The sequence below is a fragment of the Lissotriton vulgaris genome, chromosome 3_1 (assembly GCF_964263255.1).
Source record: "Lissotriton vulgaris chromosome 3_1, aLisVul1.2, whole genome shotgun sequence".
Classification (NCBI taxonomy): domain Eukaryota; kingdom Metazoa; phylum Chordata; class Amphibia; order Caudata; family Salamandridae; genus Lissotriton; species Lissotriton vulgaris.
The window spans coordinates 1,360,473,079-1,360,490,826 of NC_141689.1; the positions used below are offsets into that span (position 1 = coordinate 1,360,473,079).

Consider the following 17,748-nt stretch of genomic DNA (forward strand, 5'->3'; position numbering starts at 1 on the left):
CCTGTCGAGGCGAGAATCACCTTTAAGATGCTCACCCACGCACACAAGGCCCCCCATGGCACCGGACCAGCATACCTGAACAGCCGACTCAAATTCCACGCACCCCAAAGGACCCTACGATCAGCCCAGCTTTCCTACGCCGTGGTCCCCCGCACCAGAAAGACCAGATCGGGAGGCCGCTCCTTCTCATTCCTCGTGGCCAAAGCATGGAACGCCCTTCCGCTCCATCTCAGACAGACAACATCGCTCCCCATCTTCGCAAGAAACCTCAAAACCTGGCTCTTCGACAGACCCCCTCCTTGATGGAATGGAACCTGCACCCCCCCCCCCCCCCGACCCCCCCCTACTTCCCCCCCCCCACCCCCCTTCCCCCCCACCCCATGCGCCTTGAGACCCTTACGGGTGAGTAGTCGCGCTTTAACAAACTCCTGATTGACTGATTGGGAAGAAGAAGAAGAAAGAGGAGCCCATTCACACTCAACAGAGGAAACAAGGGCAAGGCAAGGAGAGGCCGAAGCAACCCACGCCCCTTCAAGGCAACAGAACCTTCATCCAAGGCCAAGGCAAGGAAGAAGAAGAAGTAGAAGATTAACCTATAGGCTCCAAGGAGACGGGGGAAAAGAAGGCAAGCCTCCCCCACCAGGAACACACCCCACAAAGGGGACAGCTGAGCCCACCACAGCCGGAAGGCAATAGAGCAAACAGAATTGCGCCGACAGCAAGAAGCAGTCTCAAGCAGGACGAGTAGCCCAAGGCACCCAGGAAGACAGGCAGTCTGCGCCTGAAAGAGGGAGGAACACAAAACCATCTCAGCCCCCAGGACAGAGAACATAAGGGCAAGAAAGGCCCGGACACGCCTCAGAGAGGGGTCCGCACACATGACCCAAAGAGGCAGAACCAGAGCCATGATGCCTGGCCGCAGACAGCAGGTCAGACCCGGTGAACAGCGCAGCGACCCTGGAGTAGGACACCCCAGGACGCCACTAAGGCATTCCAATTCAGCAATAAGGGAATTTCACCTGCAATGTACATAAACACCATGGAGAGCAGAGCCCCAAAGGCAACCACAACTCCCCAGCACAGAACAAGCTATACAACAGCTACCACTACCCCACATAGGCTGTTAAGTCCCAGGACATGGGAACCCTCTTAGGAAGAAACTTCAGCAGCAGGGGACAACAGAAAGAGCCAAGGGGAAAAAAGATACCCCCGCAGACGTCTTGTCAAGCAAGCAAAGAGAAAAACAGAAGGCCTAATCTCAGGGCCAACCTGGTGTAGATAACCCAAAGCAAAAACACACAGTCAAGAAGTACCGGCAAACAGAGCCACAGTCCCAACAAAAGAGGACTCGCGGGCACAAGAACCACACAGATCACACAACTGGGGCAACCTGCCCCAACGAAAGTACAGCTTCCAAAACCAGATCAACTCACAGGTCACTGAGGGGGAGAAGAAGGAGGAGGAGGCCGAAGCCCCGCCAAGAACCTCCGGATGGCCGAGTCTGTCAGGGCGTGGAACAAAAGAATGCCATTGAAGGGAAGATCTACCAGCCGTTCCCGAACTTTTTCCGGGAACACACTGTTCCGAAGCCAAACATGGTGGCGAAGGACCACCGAAGAAGCCATGGCACGACCAAGCACCTCCGAGATGTCCAGAGTGGAGCGAAGAATAAACGCCGCCAGCTCCAGGCCATCTAACGCATGGTGCCGCAAGTCTACTCCAGCACCCTCCTGGGAAGCTGCAGATCCAAGGGACTCCACAGAGTCCCACAAGCAAGAGGTGGCCCTGGCCAACACACAGTGTTAAGGGCCTGTAAAGCTGCACTGGTCGAAGCAAACATATTGCGGTCCCAAGAGTCCAGCAAGCGGGACTCCCGTGATGGTGGAGACAACAGCGATGGATGGGAGGGAAAGGCAGTCCGCAAAAGGGGGCCACTGGCAGAGGGGTGGAGGGTAAGACATGCCGGGTCATGCGGCGCTGGTAGGTGCCGGTGAAGAAGGTGTTGGGGCACCGGATCCCCCGGGGAAGGGCACCCTAAGTACCCATCAGAGAAGAACTGAGCGAACCCTCAAAGGGAAGCAGCAGCTCCCTCCCACCAGAGCCCTGGAGAAGAACCTCCAAAAGATGATCCGCGGGGAAATGGGCAGCCGGATCACCCATGCGCAAAATTCCAACAGTCGTGGAAACAGTTGGAGCGAAAGCCGCACCCGCCTCTGTAAGGCCCTGCGGTGAGGAAAGCAGCTCCTCTATGGGTGATTGCTGCAAGCTAAGGCGGCCATCCCCTAAGCCAATCGGAGTGGGAAGGGCCTGATCCGGAAAGGAGGAAGATGTGCTGAAGAGTGGGGGACCTGTGGTTCCTCCGGCGAAAACCGGGGCCGCAGTGAGGAGCCGTCCTCTGATGACGTCTCCGGCGAGGACGACACCAGCAGGCGCCCAACCTCTGGGGAAGAGTCCACGATCTGACGCCAAAGGAGACTCCGGACAGGCCTCCACCTCATCACACCGCAATGGAGACCGGAGCTGGGCCGGAGCCGAGGTGGATAACCGGCACCGACTCGACCTCAGACGAGGCAGCCACCTGCGTGGAGGGACGAGAGGCATCCAGGGAATGACAAGGAGTCCCCCGCCAGCCTCGACCCACGAGGGTACGAGAGGGGCCCGCCGACCCCCATGGCGGCGCCAAGGCAGACTCAACCTCTGGCGAGGTAGCCTCCTGCGTAGAGGGATGAGAGGGACCAGGGGAGTGACAAGGAGTCCCCACCAGCCTCGACCCCTGCGGGGACGAGAGGGGCCCGCCGGCCCCTGTGGCGCCCCCAAGGCAGACTCGACCGACAACGAGGCAGCCGCCTACGTGGAGGGATGAGAAGGGTCAGGGGAGGGACGAGGGGTCCCCCGCCAGCCTCGCCCCATGATGGGAAGAGGAGGGTCCGCCGACCCCTGTGGCGCCGCCAGGGCCAGCAACTGCCGGCGCCATAGAGGCGTCATCCTGGCCTCAGCCCGTTCAGAGGGCCGAGAGGGGCGCGGTGATGCGACCCGAGCCCCGGTGACCTCCCGCGACACCACAGGGCCTCCCGCAGGAGTTATCGGTGAAGCTGGGGTGCCGTGGTCCGAAGGAGGGACCCCCGAAGGGTCGCACTCCAATGCCACCACATCCTCCGAGCCTGGATCCAAACTAGTCAGCGATGCCGCAGAGGGCCTCGCACAGCGCAAGGATCTGCCGACGTCCCAGGAGGGGGAGGAGGAGAAGCCAGCGAGGCCTGCAAAGCATCCGCATTTGTCTCCATCTGGGCTCTCGACAACCCCTCACTGGGAAACGGTGGATAGCGGGACAATACGCGGGGCTGCATCACCCGCAGAGAGCCCACGCCCACAACAGGCCTGAGACCAGCCCTCGGGGACAAGCTGCAACACTTACTGACAGGAGAGCGACGCTCATGCGGCATAGGAGAAGGGTGAAGACGACGATGACTGCTGCTTCGAAAACCTTCTGCAGAAGTTGATCCATGTGACGAAGCCGATCTGGACATGCCAGCCGAAAGAAGTTTCATCTGGCGCTTCCGCAGCAACTTCAGCTTCAACCGTTGGCACACCTCGCAATCAGTGGAGCCGTGATCTTTCCCCAAGCACATATTCAAATGAAGTGAGGGTCCGTTGCCGACATCAGGATTCCACAAGATGAACATGTCTTAAAGCCCGAAGGCATCCGCAAAGTGTTCCCACAAACACACGCAATAGCGAAGGGAAAGGCCTAAACAGGCCCGGAGCATGAACCGGATCCGTGTTGCACGCCGGGGGGGACTTATGTGACCTCGCTGATGTCACGTACACGGACGACGCCTGGGCGGAGTCACGTAATGCCGTCCCCCGGCGCGCAGGGATGCTGTGGTAAGAAAATTTTCCAGATCCAGTCTCACGCCTGGAGATAATTCTATGTTAAGGAATCTGCGGCTAGTAGTCTCTATCAGATAGATTCCTCACCTTAGAATAGATACCCCAGCAATACCAACCCCGGTGGTGGGTCTGCGAACAAGATTACAGCAGAAAGTCACGGAGAACAGAAAGGCCAAAGAAGCCGTCTCTCCGGACTTGGCTGTCAAGGCGATAATGCTTGGTAAAGGTATGCAGCGAGGACAACGTAGCTGCCTGACAGATATCCTGCAAAGGGACTCCCCGTCCCAGAGCAGTAGTGGCTGCTGTCGCCCTAATGGAATGGGCACGCAGTCCTACAGGAAGCACCTACTTAGCCAAGGAGTAACAAGCTTTAATACACAGAACAACCCACCGAGAGATAGTTTGTTTGTGCACAGCCCGACTTTTCTTGGAGCCCACATAGAAAACAAAGAGTTGATCATTCACCCGGAACAGTTGTGTGCACTTCAGATAGAACGAGAGCGCACGTTTTGGGTCCAGGCAGTGGAGCCTATCTTCCTCCTTCGAAGGATGCGGAGGCGGAAAGAAGGTGGGCAAAGTGATCTGCCCAATGTGGAAGGGTGTGACAACCTTGGTCAGAAAAGAAGGACGGGTCCTTAATACCACCTTGTCCGGATGAACAGAAAGGAAAGGAGGTTTAGAGGAAAGAGCCTGGAGCTCTCTCACTTCTGGCAGAAGTGATAGCAACCAGGAAAGCAGTCTTTAAGACGAGAAGACGTAAAGGACAGTTGTGAAGCTGCTCAAAGTGAGGGCAAATCAAGTAATTCAACACAAGATTCAAGTCCCACTGAGGAATTATGAACGGCACAGGAGGAAATGTGTGCGTAATGCCCTTCAGGTACGGTTAACTACCGCAGACTTAAAAAGAGAAGGCTGATCAGGAAGCCGTAGAAAGGAGGAGATGGCGAAAGATATCCTTTGATAGTGCCCAGAGAAGAGCCCTGCTGGGCCAAAGAAAGAAGGAACAGAAGGACCTCAGAAAGAGGGGCAGAAAGGGGATCCACAGCCTTCACTGTGCACCATGCCACACATTTGTTCCACCGGTAGCCGAATACAGTCTTAGTGGAGGGCCGTCTGGCCGCCAGAATGACATCACAGACTTCGAAAGGAATATAGAAAGCTGTCAACTGCCATCACTCAATCTCCACGCATGGAGTTAGAAGGCTGGACAGATTCGGGTGGGGGACCGTCCCCTGCTACTGTGACAATAGATTCTCCAGAAGAGGCAGTTGGATCGGGGGATCGATCGCCATGCTGAGTAGTTCGGGATACCAGTATTTTTGTGCACAATCCAGAGCCACAAGGATGACTTGGGCCCGGTCGCGCCGAATCTTCTTCAGCACTCTGGGCAAAAGTGGTATAGGCGGAGAGGCGTACAATAGACCGCAACTCCACTCACGACGAAAAGCTTCGCCGAGCGAGTGCCACCTTGGAAATTCCAACGCACAGAACTGATGACATTGCACGTTATCTTCAGTGGCGAATAGATCTAACCTAGGTTCTCCCCACTGCTGAAAGAGACCGTACGCAAAGTCCGAGTTCAGGCGCCATTCGTGATCCATCAAGCACTGGCAGCGGAGTTCGTCCGCCCTGGGGCTCAGAGAACCTGCCAGGTGTTGAACCACCAAGGTAATGCCTTGATATTCCAGCCATGTCCAGAGGCGCTGAACCTCCTGACTAAGGGTCCACGACCCCACCCAGTCATGTTTGTTGAAATACCACATGGCGGTGGTGTTGTCCGTGAACACCTGCACTACACTTCCCCGGATAGAGGGAAGGAATACCTTCAGTGCAAGACGGATCGCACAAAGCTCCAAAAGGTTGATATGGAGCCAGGACTCTACCGGAGACCAGAGGCTTCTGATCTCTGCCTCTCCCAAGCGGCCTCCCCATCACAGGAGGGACGCATCTGTCACCACTGTGTGCTCCGGTTGGGGAAGGGAGAGGGATGTGCCATTGACCTAATCGTGATTCGTGAGCCACCACTGTAATTGTCATGCAGTGCCCTCCGAGATCTGGACATGATTGGACAGGTTACCCTGATGCTGCGCCCACTGGAACTTCAGGTCCCACCGCAGAGCCAGCATATGCCATCTGGCATGTTGCACAACAGGATGCAGGATGCCATCAGGCCCAGGAGCCGGAGGGTCATCCTGACTGAAACCCGGGATAGAGGCAGAAAGATTGAAATCATAGCCTGAATATCCCGGACTCGCTGCTCGGGAGGATAAATCCAAAACCACGTAGAATCCAGAACTGCTCCAATAAAGGGGAGCTTCTGAGAGAGACTCAGGTGCAACTTCAGCACGTCTATAGGGAACCCCAGCAAATGCAGGAGGTTGGCCGTAGTCTAAAGGTGGGTGACAAGGGACTGTGGCCATTCCGCCAAAGTCAACATCTAGAACTTCTCCTTCCGGAGGAAGCAATTGACGTTCCTGAGGTCCAAGATGGGACACAAGCCCCCTTTGTCCTTCTTGGGGACCAGAAAGTAGTGGGAATAAGAACCACATCCTGCTTCTGGCCCAGGAACGCGCTTAATGGCCCCCTTAGCCAAGAGGGCCATGACTTCCTGTTGGAGAAGCGCAAAGTGATTCCCCGACATGCGGTGGAATTGAGGTGGCATGGCTGTGGTGGTATACTCGACTAGTTGCAGCACCCACGTGTCGGAAGTGACATTACACCAATGGGGGAGGTGATGTCGAATCCTGCCGCCCACTGGCCTGGGGTGCGCCCCAAAGCTCAGACTAGGAAGGCTTTGATGCGGATGTTGCGGGATGAAGGTGGATTGACCATCACGCAGGGCCCCGGAGCCTCCATGGCAGCCTCCAAGCCCACAGCAGCTCTGGGTTTGGTACTGCGCAGGCTTTTGACTGAACGAGCGGGCAGGGGCGTCCCTTCCATAGCCACATAAGGAATGAAAAGTAGACATGGTGGGGCGTGTGGCAGAAAGTCCCAAGGACTTGGCCGTAGCTAGAGAGTCCTTAAAATGCTCCAGCGCACTGTCGGCCTTATCACCAAACAGGCGAGTGCCGTCAAAGGGCATGTCCATGAGTGAGCTCTGGACGTCCGGAGACAACCCAGTAGATCTCAACCAGGTGTGGCGACGAAGCACCAAAGTCGTTGAAATTGCCATACCGAGTGAGTCTGCGGTGTCTAAGCGACAACGAATGGCGAATTTACCATCAGTCACAGCCTTGGACAGCACAGCCTGGACCTCTTCCAGGCACTGAGGTAACACCTGAGCAAAGGTATCCCACACTGCGTGAGAATAGTGGCCCAACAGACATGCAGTGTTCACTGAACGCAGCCCTAAGCTGGCAGAGGAGAACAACCGTTTGCCGTACTGCTCAAGCCTTTTAGACTCCTTATCCGGTGGAGTCGTGGGAAAGGCACTCTGGGATGTCGATGCTTGAATGGGATGTCAAAGCTTGAATGGGATGTTGAAGCTTGAATGACCAGACTCTCGGGCGTCAGATAAGTGGTCAGAAAGGCAGGGTCACCCGGCGCAAGGCGATGACGCATTGCGATGTTCTTATCCACAGGGGCCCCTGTGGCCGGTCACGACCAAGTACCTAACAAGACGTCCGTGAGGGCGTCGTTAAAGGGCAGAAGTGGCTCTGACGAAGTGGACGTCGACTGGAGCACCTCAGTGAGGAAGATAGTCTTTAGGGCCACCGTAAGGAGATAAAGGTTAAGGACCTCAGCTTCCCGACGGAGCACCACTGTGTACGAGGCAGCTTCCTCCATAGTGGACGGGGGAGAAGCAAACCCCGGATGAGAGGAGACATCGAGGCCACCAGCCTCCTCCAGGTCGTCCGCCCAATCCTGCTCAGTCACACTGACGAGCAAGAGGGTCCTCGGACCCCTTCCAGTCTCCCTCCACCTCCGCTGTGTCTGAATCAGCACTGTGTCCCAATTCGGATCCCAGGCGGGGACAAAACCGCCCGGGAACCGGGGCAAAGGCGGAATCAATGGTATCCACTGCGGAGCCGCAGGTGGAGCCGAAGGTGGTGCTGGGGATGGAGCCAGCAGCATGGGACCTCGTGGCGCTGTGGCTGGAGCCAACAGCACAGGATCCTGAGGCGCCGGGGCCGGAGTCGCCGGTGGAGGCAGCAGTCCGGCAGAATCCTGACACTGGCCCATGGGCGAACCGGCGGGAGCCCAAGGTCTAAACAGGCGGTCCATGGCAGCAAGAAATTCTTGCATCTGTGCTGGAGTCGCCAACGGACCCTGTTAAGGCGTGTAGGCTGCAGGACTCACAGGCTCCAAAGGAGCCGCAGGGGCAGAGCCCCTGTTCCCCGCGTCCGAGGACCGACACCGGGACGTCTGAGAGAGACACAGCTTCTTCGACTTCTTTTTGGTCGTTTCTTACCCGAATCCGAGGGTGAAGACTTGGCGCCCGAGGAGCGGTGATGGTGGCCCCGCGCGCGTTCTCTAGAACGGCCCCTGGGACGAATGGCGAACTTCCAGCACCTTCCGGTGCCGCTCCCTCTAGGCCTTCGGGCCATGGCCCAACAGTCCAGACAGGACCAGGAGTCGTGGTAACGCTCCAGGCAGTAGAGACCGACGTCTTGGGGGTCCGCCACGGACATGTTGCGACGGCAGGCCTCACGAAACTTGAAACCAGGCATCCCTACGTGCACCAGAGAAGACCCACAAGAGACAACAGTCCCAAAAAAGATAGTCAAAAAGTGACTAAGGTACGTACTCTAACCGGATCTGCACTTGCTGGCGTGGAAAAAAAGAACTGATGTCAGCTCGCATGGGTGGCGCACAAGTAGTCTCCGTGACGTCATCTCGGCGCTTACGACGCCAGCGACTGATGCGGAGCCGAACAACGCCACCTACTGACCCGCAGAGGTACTGCTAGCAAAACTTTCCGGATCCAGTCATGACGCCTGGGGATATTCTAAGGTAAGGAACCTATCAGTAACGTATCTCTTTCAGATTTCCACTTTTGCTTCGGCAGATGAAGGGAGTGTGGCCCAGTGCAAGTAAGGTGGAGCAAAACCTTACTGACAGTTGGTGGAAATTCAGCGGTGGTTGATGTAGGCGGGTCATTGGCTGTGTAGGGCCTTGTGTGCGTGGGTTAGCATTTTGAATTGGCACCTCTTCTGTACTGGGAGCCAGTGGAGCTGCCTGAGGGTGGGAGTGATGTGAGTCCGTTGGGGGAGGTTGAGGAGGAGTCTGGCAGCGGCATTCTGTAGGACTTAAAGTTGCTGTAGGAGGTGTGTGGCAATTCCTACGTAGAGAGCATTGCCATAGTCCAGCCAACTGATAATAAGGGCTTGTGTCATGGTACATCTTGTGTGCCGTGGTAGCCACTTTAAGATCTTACGTGGCATGCGCAGGGTCAGAAAACAGGCAGAAGAGACTGTGCTGATCCGACATCGATTTCCAAGCGCTTAGAGACCTGCAGGTGACTGGGCGCGCTATAAATCTAAACTAACAATAACAATAACAATTTCATGGTGAGCTTGTTATCACTGATGATACTGAGGTTTCTGGCATGGTCGGCAGATGTGGGGGCAGGTCGTAGCCCTGGTGGCCACCAGTAATCGTTCCATGGATTGCTGGAAGTGCGAAAGATCAGTACTTCAGTATTGTCCATGTTCAGCTTCAGGCAGTTGTTCTTTATCCAATAGGAGACGCTTGTCATGCATCTGTGGAAGATGCTCCTGGTGGTGGTGGGGTTGTTGGTGAGTGAGAGGATGAATTAGATGTCATCTGCGTAGGATATTATTTTGAGGCTGTGAAAAGACTATGCTGGCCAGAGGGGTCTTTTATACGTTGAAGAGAGTGGGGCTGAGGGATGAGCCCTGGGGGACCCGGCAGACGATATAGTTGGGTTCTAAGGTAAAACGTGGTAGCTGAACCCTCTGTGTTCTTCTGGTGTGAAAGGAGGTGATCCATATGAGTGTGTCGCCTTAATTACCGATGTAGTGAAGCCTTTTCATCTGCGTTTGGTGAGATACAGTGTTGAAGGCTGCCGAGAGGTTAAGGAGGATCAGAGCTGATGTTTCTCCTAGGTCAAGGAAGGTTCAGATGCAGTCAGAGGCTGCGATCAGGGCAGTCTAGGTGCTGTGATTGCTGCAGTAGCTGGATTGAGAGGGGACGATTTAGCTGGTTCTGCTCCAGGTGTGTTAGTTATTTGTTGATAGCCTTTTCTAGTACCTAGGCTGGATATGGGAGCAAGGAGATTGGGCGTAAGTTTTTGAGTTTGCTTTTGTCGGCAGAAGGTTTTTGGAGTAGTGGTCGGACTTTGGCATAATTCTAGGCATCTTGAAATGTTGCGGTGGTGATGGAGGTGTTGGTCAGGGTGGTGAGTTCTTTGTTTTTCATAGTTGAAGGTTTGGTTTGGGCATGGGTCGGTAGGAGCTCCAGAGTGGATAGATTTAATGATGGCGGTGGTGAGGTGGTTCTAGATGATCAGTCTTAGGTACATGTCAGTTGCGGTGGGGGCAAATGGGTCAAAGAAGTCTGTAGATGCAGGTTTGGGTATGACATTTCTGTATATGGTGTGATCTTGTCATGGAGGAAGTCGGCGAGGTTCTCGCATAGTTCTTGTGATCGTGTTATGTTGCTTTAGCTGGCAGTCAGGTTGGAGAATCCCTTGATGAGGTTGAAAAGTTTCTTGCTGTTGTTGGCGCTGATTTTGATGCGAGAGGCTCGGGTTGTCTTCTTTGTTGGTCTCAGCAGGTGGTGGTAGCAGTTGAGGAAGGTCTTGAAGGCTGCCTTGTCGGAGGTGTCCTTGCTGGCTCGCTATTTCCTCTCCAGCTTTTTACTGTTCCATTTTGTTGCCCTGAGTTCTTATGTGAACCAGTTAGCCATTTTTGAGGCTCCTCTTTGATTGTTCTTGATGGTGGTGATATTTTTTGCGCAGTTGGTGAGCCAGGTATTCAAGTTCTGAAATTCCTGTTCCAGGTTAGTGGCGGCAGCCAGGTGGGAGGTGTTGCAGGAGTCTTTTCATCTGGTCTCTGAGATTTTGCTCCAGCTGTGGTGGGGGGTGCTGGTCAACTTGAGGGTGGTGGTGCAGAAGCTGGAGATGCTTAAGTGGAGACAATTTTGTGGTAAATCCAAGTGAGTTCTGTGACGTGGCTGTATTTGACACAGTTGCTGGTGGTGAAGATGGGGTCCAGCATGTGCTAGACGGGTAGCAGACTCTTTTGGTTAGTCCAAACCTGCTCACGCTGTCGAGTAGGTGAGGGGTCGTGTTGTCGTTTGGGTTATCGAGATCCCATAATTCAGTGGAGTGCTTGCAGATAGAGCATGTGTTCAGGAGTAGACAGTGGATTCGGAGGGTCGATTCTAGCGTGGTGAGGTGTCGGCATGGTGCTTTGCGATATGTCAGTGGTTGCACTGATGCAGGAGAACAGTCCTCTTAGAGGACGGTGTGGCAAGGCAGGAATGTTTGCTGCGACGTCCAGTGTTCAGGGCGCAGAGGGAGAAGGTGTTGTGTCAGTGGGTGATCCAGGATGCAGGGGTCCTGGCGCTGGGCACAGACTGGCTTGCTATTGGTGCACCTTTATGATTTCAAGGGAGGTGATTCACTTCACGTAATTGACAGCCACACTAACATGCTGACTCAGATTTGAAGCTTCTGGAAGTCTCTTGGGGGTAGTCATTCACACCTTCTCCAAGGTCCTCAACAGGAGATGCACACAAAAATAAAAGACAGGTTGCGTTGTCACATGGTGAATTTCTGAGTCAAAGACAAATGCTAGGTATTTTGCAACAGGTCACTTTATTCATTGAACAGACCCGTGCAGCCAGCACAGATAAGTGGTAATGATCAGCCTAGACTACTTGGCATGGTTGATGACTGAAGAGTATGGAAACCTAGGTACTGAATAATTTGGTCTGTGTTCGGGTGAGGCAATCTGTACGGTAAGCTCATATTGGTGCACACTTTTAGCTGGCCATTATCTGGTTGCAGATAAATGGATAGGGGACCCCCCGCTGGTGTGCAAACTGCTGAAAGGAACGCAAATAGCTAAACATCTTGTAAGAAGATGCACCCAAACTTGGGATGTCAACAAGGTGATGGAAATAGGAGGCACAGATGTTGTATATCGTCCATCACTTACTATATATCATCTGAACAGATATATCTCCAGATACAAAGAATTAAAAGTTATGAACAGATGTTTGAACAGCTTGTTTGCAGTACATAAGTTTAATATTTAGAAACAAAAAAAGATGGAACTCTTGTGAGTGACCAGATAATGAAGATTTGTTTCACATGAGTTAATTGCCATGCTTACTTTCTTTTGCTGTTTCATATTCTATTGGTGAATACTGGATGTTAATTACCGTAATGTGCCAAACCGTTTAGAGCTGGGGAGTTGTCCCTAAGGAAACAACATATACTAAGGAAAGCACAGCTGGAGAAAGTGCTAATCCTACTTAAAACAATTACTATAAAATGAATACAGTTTAATGTAGGGTGGTTATTCGTACAGAATTGCTGTAGCACTGTCACATTTGTCTTAAAGCTGCTTGTACGGTGTAGTACCCCGGTTTTGTCCGGTGTAGTCCCGCTGTTTGTGCGTGAGAAGTAGTTCAGTTTCAAGCAAAGGGGATCCGAAAATGAAGACTTGGTATGTTGAAGGCATTGGTGGAAGAAATTTCTTAGAAATAAATATTTAGTAAATCTATAATTCCCCTTAAAAACTTGCAAATAATTGATAGGTATTTCACTGAAATAAAGCAATCCACCTGCACCCATCCCCAAAGGGGTGGTACTTATCATAAGCACTAGTTATGAAAAATCACATTTAACAAAACCGACTAAAAGCTTAATTTGTGCACAGAGCTCTTAGATTCTGGTGTTGCCCAAGTGGCTTTAACTTTGGCGCACGATTAATAGTTCTGGAAATGGTTATCTGCTTATGCTACGACTGACCTATATAAAAGGACTGTATAACTAAGCGTGATGGAAATGAAATGGCACATTGTGTGCGGCTGCTCTTTTACATTTGCCCCACTGATCAAACAGGGGAACCCCTTAGGACGGGGCTCTGGTATCTCAGCTGGGGAATTTGCATCTGTTTTGGGTTTTCTTTGCATAGAGTTTTATATAGCGCAAACTATACCTGAATCGGGTATCAGAGCGCTTTACATGAGCACCAGTTTCGTTACAGAAGGACACAAAATGTTATTTGGTAGTGAAGTCTAGTTGTTGACTGGATGCAATACTCATCCACAATGTTTCAGTAAATGATAAGGGCTGCTTATGTAAAGTAAGCTCAAAGAATGCTGGTCATTACAGCGTACAGTACTGCACGTGTAACGTCTATGGTTAACCCACCATTGGGAGAGTAAAGGTAGTGCAGGGCACTCGTTATGTCTGGTGCTACATCATGACCGAAATCTAGTCCATTACCTCAAGATAATTGATAGGCAAAGTCAAGAAGTCATTTATCTGAATTCAAAGACAACTATACTCACATAAACTGCAACGTTGCGCAAAGAAACATTGCACTCCATGCACAGATCCAGGCTCAAATGCATTATGGTTATTTAAAGATCGTTAAAACAATCCACTGCATTCCCACACCCCGGTTACCCGGTACCAGCATTTAGTAAAAGCGCATTATTAATTATTAGTACAGATGGAAGGCAAAATCAAAGTACAAAAAACTGCAAAGTCTTGCACTTGCATAAAGAGAAGTCAATTTACCCTTTCCTCTAGATCATAACACTCAAACTTCAGTTTATCTCGTTCCTCTTGAAAAAGGCAGGACTTCAACATAGGCAGGAAGAAATCATTGTAAGTAAAAAAGAAAGAAATACATACACGTACTAACATCACAGTTTACTTTCTGTAAAGTGTAGACTTTTATCGAGTTTATGTAAATGAATATACATAGGTATTATGAATGGTACAGAGGAGGAATATCGTCGTAAAAATATCGACTAACCTAAATATCGCTGCAAAAATATCTACAGGAAGAAATATTGATGACAAAAATATCGTCTGACCAGAATATCGACAGACAGGTAAGTAATATCGTTAACATTAATATAGTTGTAATAAATATCGTTTACAAAAACATAGTTTACAATAATATCGTTTTTTAAATAATTATAAGTAATGTAGTGTTTTTAATGAATATTTGTAGTCAAAGTAGTATTTTTAGTAGTATATTATTATTTAATAATGTATTTTCAGTTGAATTTAGTATTAATAGTTCCGTAGCGGGTTGTGGGTTTATAGGGGAGTAGGGTGGGAAGTAATTTAAATATAATGAAATAATACATTAATTAATGTTTTAAATGAATATAAATAGTGTAATAAATAATAGTTAATTAATTTCATTTAGTTAATTGAATAATAATTATGTAATTAAATGATGTTAATTTTTTAATTAATTTTAGGTGTGTGTACAGGATTTTTTTAGTGAAAATGTTTTAGGGTAAAGGGTTATTTTTAGGGTTCAGGGTCAGTTTTCAGTTTTTGGGTAAAGTGGTATTTTTAGGGTTCAGGGTCAGTTTTCAGTTTTTGGGTAAAGGGGTATTTTTAGGGTTCAGGGTCAGTTTTCAGTTTTTGGGTAAAGGGGTATTTTTAGGGTTCAGGGTCAGTTTTCAGTTTTTGGGTAAAGGGGTATTTTTAGGGTTCAGGGTCAGTTTTCAGTTTTTGGGTAAAGGGGTATTTTTAGGGTTCAGGGTCAGTTTTCAGTTCTTGGGTAAAGGGGTATTTTTTGGGTTCAGGGTCAGTTTTCAGTTTTTGGGTAAAGGGGTATTCAAATATAATGAAATAATAGATTAATTAATGTTTTAAATGAATATAAATAGTGTAATAAATAATAGTTAATTAATTTCAATTAGTTAATTGAATAATAATTATGTACTTAATTATGTTAATTTTTTAATTAATTTTAGGTGTGTGTAGAGGATTTTTTTAGTGAAAATGTTTTTGGGTAAAGGGGTATTTTTAGGGTTCAGGGTCAGTTTGGGGTTTTTGGGTAAAGGGGTATTTTAATTATATGTATGTATTATTGTTGTTATATAAAGTAATGTGTAAAATCAATTTATATGTCCACATTTATTAAGTTTATAATTAAAAAGGTAGTAAAATTTTTTTTAAATAGTTAAAAAATAAAAGTAATGTAATGTATTTTGTTAATAGTACTTATATTTATTTATTATTTACTGTAATTTTAATTATTTTAAAAAGTCGATATTTTTTAGATCTATATTAATTACAACGATATTTTGGAGTCGATATTTATGTACTTACCTGTTTAAGTATAGGGTGTCGATATTTTTGTAAACGATATTTTTACAACGATATTTATGTCAGCTATATTTTTGTAATCGATATTTTAACACCCTACCTTATGAATACAGTAGTTAACTGCATTTTCATTATAAGGTATTACATTTCATGCCCCTGAATTTGTGTGATCCTTGAGAAAAACGGCATTGTTGAAAAAGGGGTTAATACGTAGTTTGAGATTTCTGGATGAGCCTTAGTGAAAACATAAGCGCTATGTGTGATTTGTAGTTTGGTGACAGCACGATTCACACGTCATTTTTTTCAGTCACTGGAATGTTAAATTTAAAAAAAAACGATCCCACAGAGCTTTCATGTTTGGCTGAGGCACTGCTGTAACTGCTACTTCAGCAGTCTGAAGAAATAATTTACTCAAAGTCTACCAAGGGTTTAGTAATAGAATGCTAGGGAAAAATAGAACTAATGAACAAGTTACTTACTTTAAGTAACAATATACCTTTAAGAGACATATATTAGTTATAGATTCCTTACCTTAGAATTACCCCCAGGCGTCAGACTGGATCCGGAGAAATTTGTTCTTAGCAATACCCCTGCGTGTCGGTAGTTGGCGTCGGTCGACTCCGCATCCATCATCGTGGTCGCAGGAATGATGTTTTGGTATCTACTTAGACGCCGCCCTTGCGAGCTGACGTCAGTTCTTTGTACACAACTTTCCACGCCAGAAGCACAGAGCCATGGAAGACACTGACAACTGCTGCACAAACCGAGGGCCCTGAAGGGGAGTCCCTTACTCTAGAAGTCAGTTCTCCGAACTCAGAGGATGGGTGGTGCGGTAAGGAATCTATAACTAATATATGTCTCTTACAGATATATCGTTACTGAAGGTAAGTAACTTGTTCATCTGAAAGAGACAATTAGTTATAGATTCCTTACCTTAGAATAGATACCCCAGCAATAACAACCCCAGGGGTGGGTCTGCAAACGAAATTCACACCAGAAAGTCCTAGAGGACCGAATAGCCACAGAAGCCATTCCTCCTGACTTGACTATCCAGGCAGTAATGCTTGGTGAACGTGTGCAGTGATGCCCAGGTGGCTCGGTGGCAGATGTCACAGAGGGTGACTCCACGTTCCAAAGCGGTAGTGGCTGCAGTCTCCCTGGTGGAGTGGGCATGCAGGCCTACCAGTTGTTCCTTTTTTCACCAAGGAATAGCACATTTTGATGCAAATAACGACCCAGTGGGAGATGGTCTGTTTTTGCATGGCCCGACCTTTCTTCACACCCACATAGCCCAAAAAGAGATGATGGTCCACCCGAAATCGTTGTGTGCTGTCAAGATAAAACTATAACGCACGTTTTAGATCCAAACGGTGGAGTCTCTCCTCCTCTTTGGATGGATATGGGGGTGGCCTATGTGGAAAGAGGTACCCACTTTGGGAAGCAATTGAAGCCTTGTGCAAAGCGCACCTTGTCCGGATGGACTGCAAGGAAATGAGGCTTAGGTTAAAGAGCTTGGAGCTCAATCACCCTGAGCACCAAAGCAGAGGTGAGGGCAACCAGAAAGGCAGTTTTAAGAGTTAGGAGTCTTAGAGGGCAATTATGTAACAGCTCGGAGGAGTGCACATAAGGTAGGTTAAGTCCAGATTCAAGTCCCACTGGCACATCATTGAAGAAACAGAAGGAAAGAGGTGAGTGAAGCCCTTTAGAAAATGATTTCAAATAGGGGACTTGAAAAGGGAAGGCTAATCAGGTAGCCTAAGAAAGGCCAAAATGGCTGAAAGATAGCCTTTAAGAGTGCCCAGAGCAGAGCCCTGCTGGACCAAAGGAAGAGCTGAACCTCAGAAGGACTCTGGGATGCAGAAAATGGATCTACAGCATTTGCTGCACACGACGCCACAAATTTGTTCCACATACAGGCGTATACCGTTTTAGTGGAGGGACGCCTGGCTGTCAAGATTACATTACAGACTTCGGGAGGAAGGTTGAAAGCAGTCAACTGCCGCCGCTCCATCTCCTTGCAAGGAGGTGGAGCCTGGACAGGATTTTCGGGTGGAGGACCCTCCCCTGCTGCTGCAACAGAAGACTCTCCCGAAGAGGCAGTCAGATCTCAGGATCGATGGCCATGTTCAAGAGCTAGGGCTATCAGACTCTACGTGCCCAGTCTAGTGCCACAAGAATGACTTGGGACCGGTCGCGCTTGATCTTCTACAGCACTGGGTAGAAGTGGTATAGGCGGAAGGCGTAAGGCTCTCCCCACTGACGAAAGAGACCTTGCACCACCTCAGAGTAAATATGCCACTCGTGATCCATCACGCATCTGCAGCAGAGTTCGCCTGCCCTGGCGTTAAGAGAACCAGCCAGGTGTTGAACCACCTGGGACATGCCCTGATGTTCCAGCCATGTTCAAAGGTGGAGAGCCACTTGACATAGGGTCCACGACCCCACCGCCCTGTTTTGCGGTAGTACCACATGGCAGTGGTAATGTCCTTAAAGAGCTGCACTATTCCTCGCACAGAAGGAAGGAATGCCTTCTGTGCGCAACAAATCTCCCGTAGCTCGAGAAGGTTGATATGGAGCTG

The 17,748-nt window shown here is 49.6% G+C and overlaps 1 protein-coding gene across 3 annotated transcripts in view; it reads right to left on the reverse strand.

The window, feature by feature from the left end:
- The window catches only part of HOOK3 (hook microtubule tethering protein 3), a 1,217,139-nt gene that overhangs the window by 697,584 nt on the left and 501,807 nt on the right, over positions 1–17,748 (reverse strand). Inside the window, exon 9 of one of the 3 annotated variants that reach the window (XM_086961832.1) lies at positions 13,613–13,675. The exons of the other annotated variants lie outside the window; for them this stretch is intronic. Coding sequence (XP_086817958.1) covers positions 13,613–13,675 — 63 coding nt within the window. The remainder of the gene's footprint in view (positions 1–13,612; positions 13,676–17,748) is intronic. 3 annotated transcript variants of the gene reach the window in all.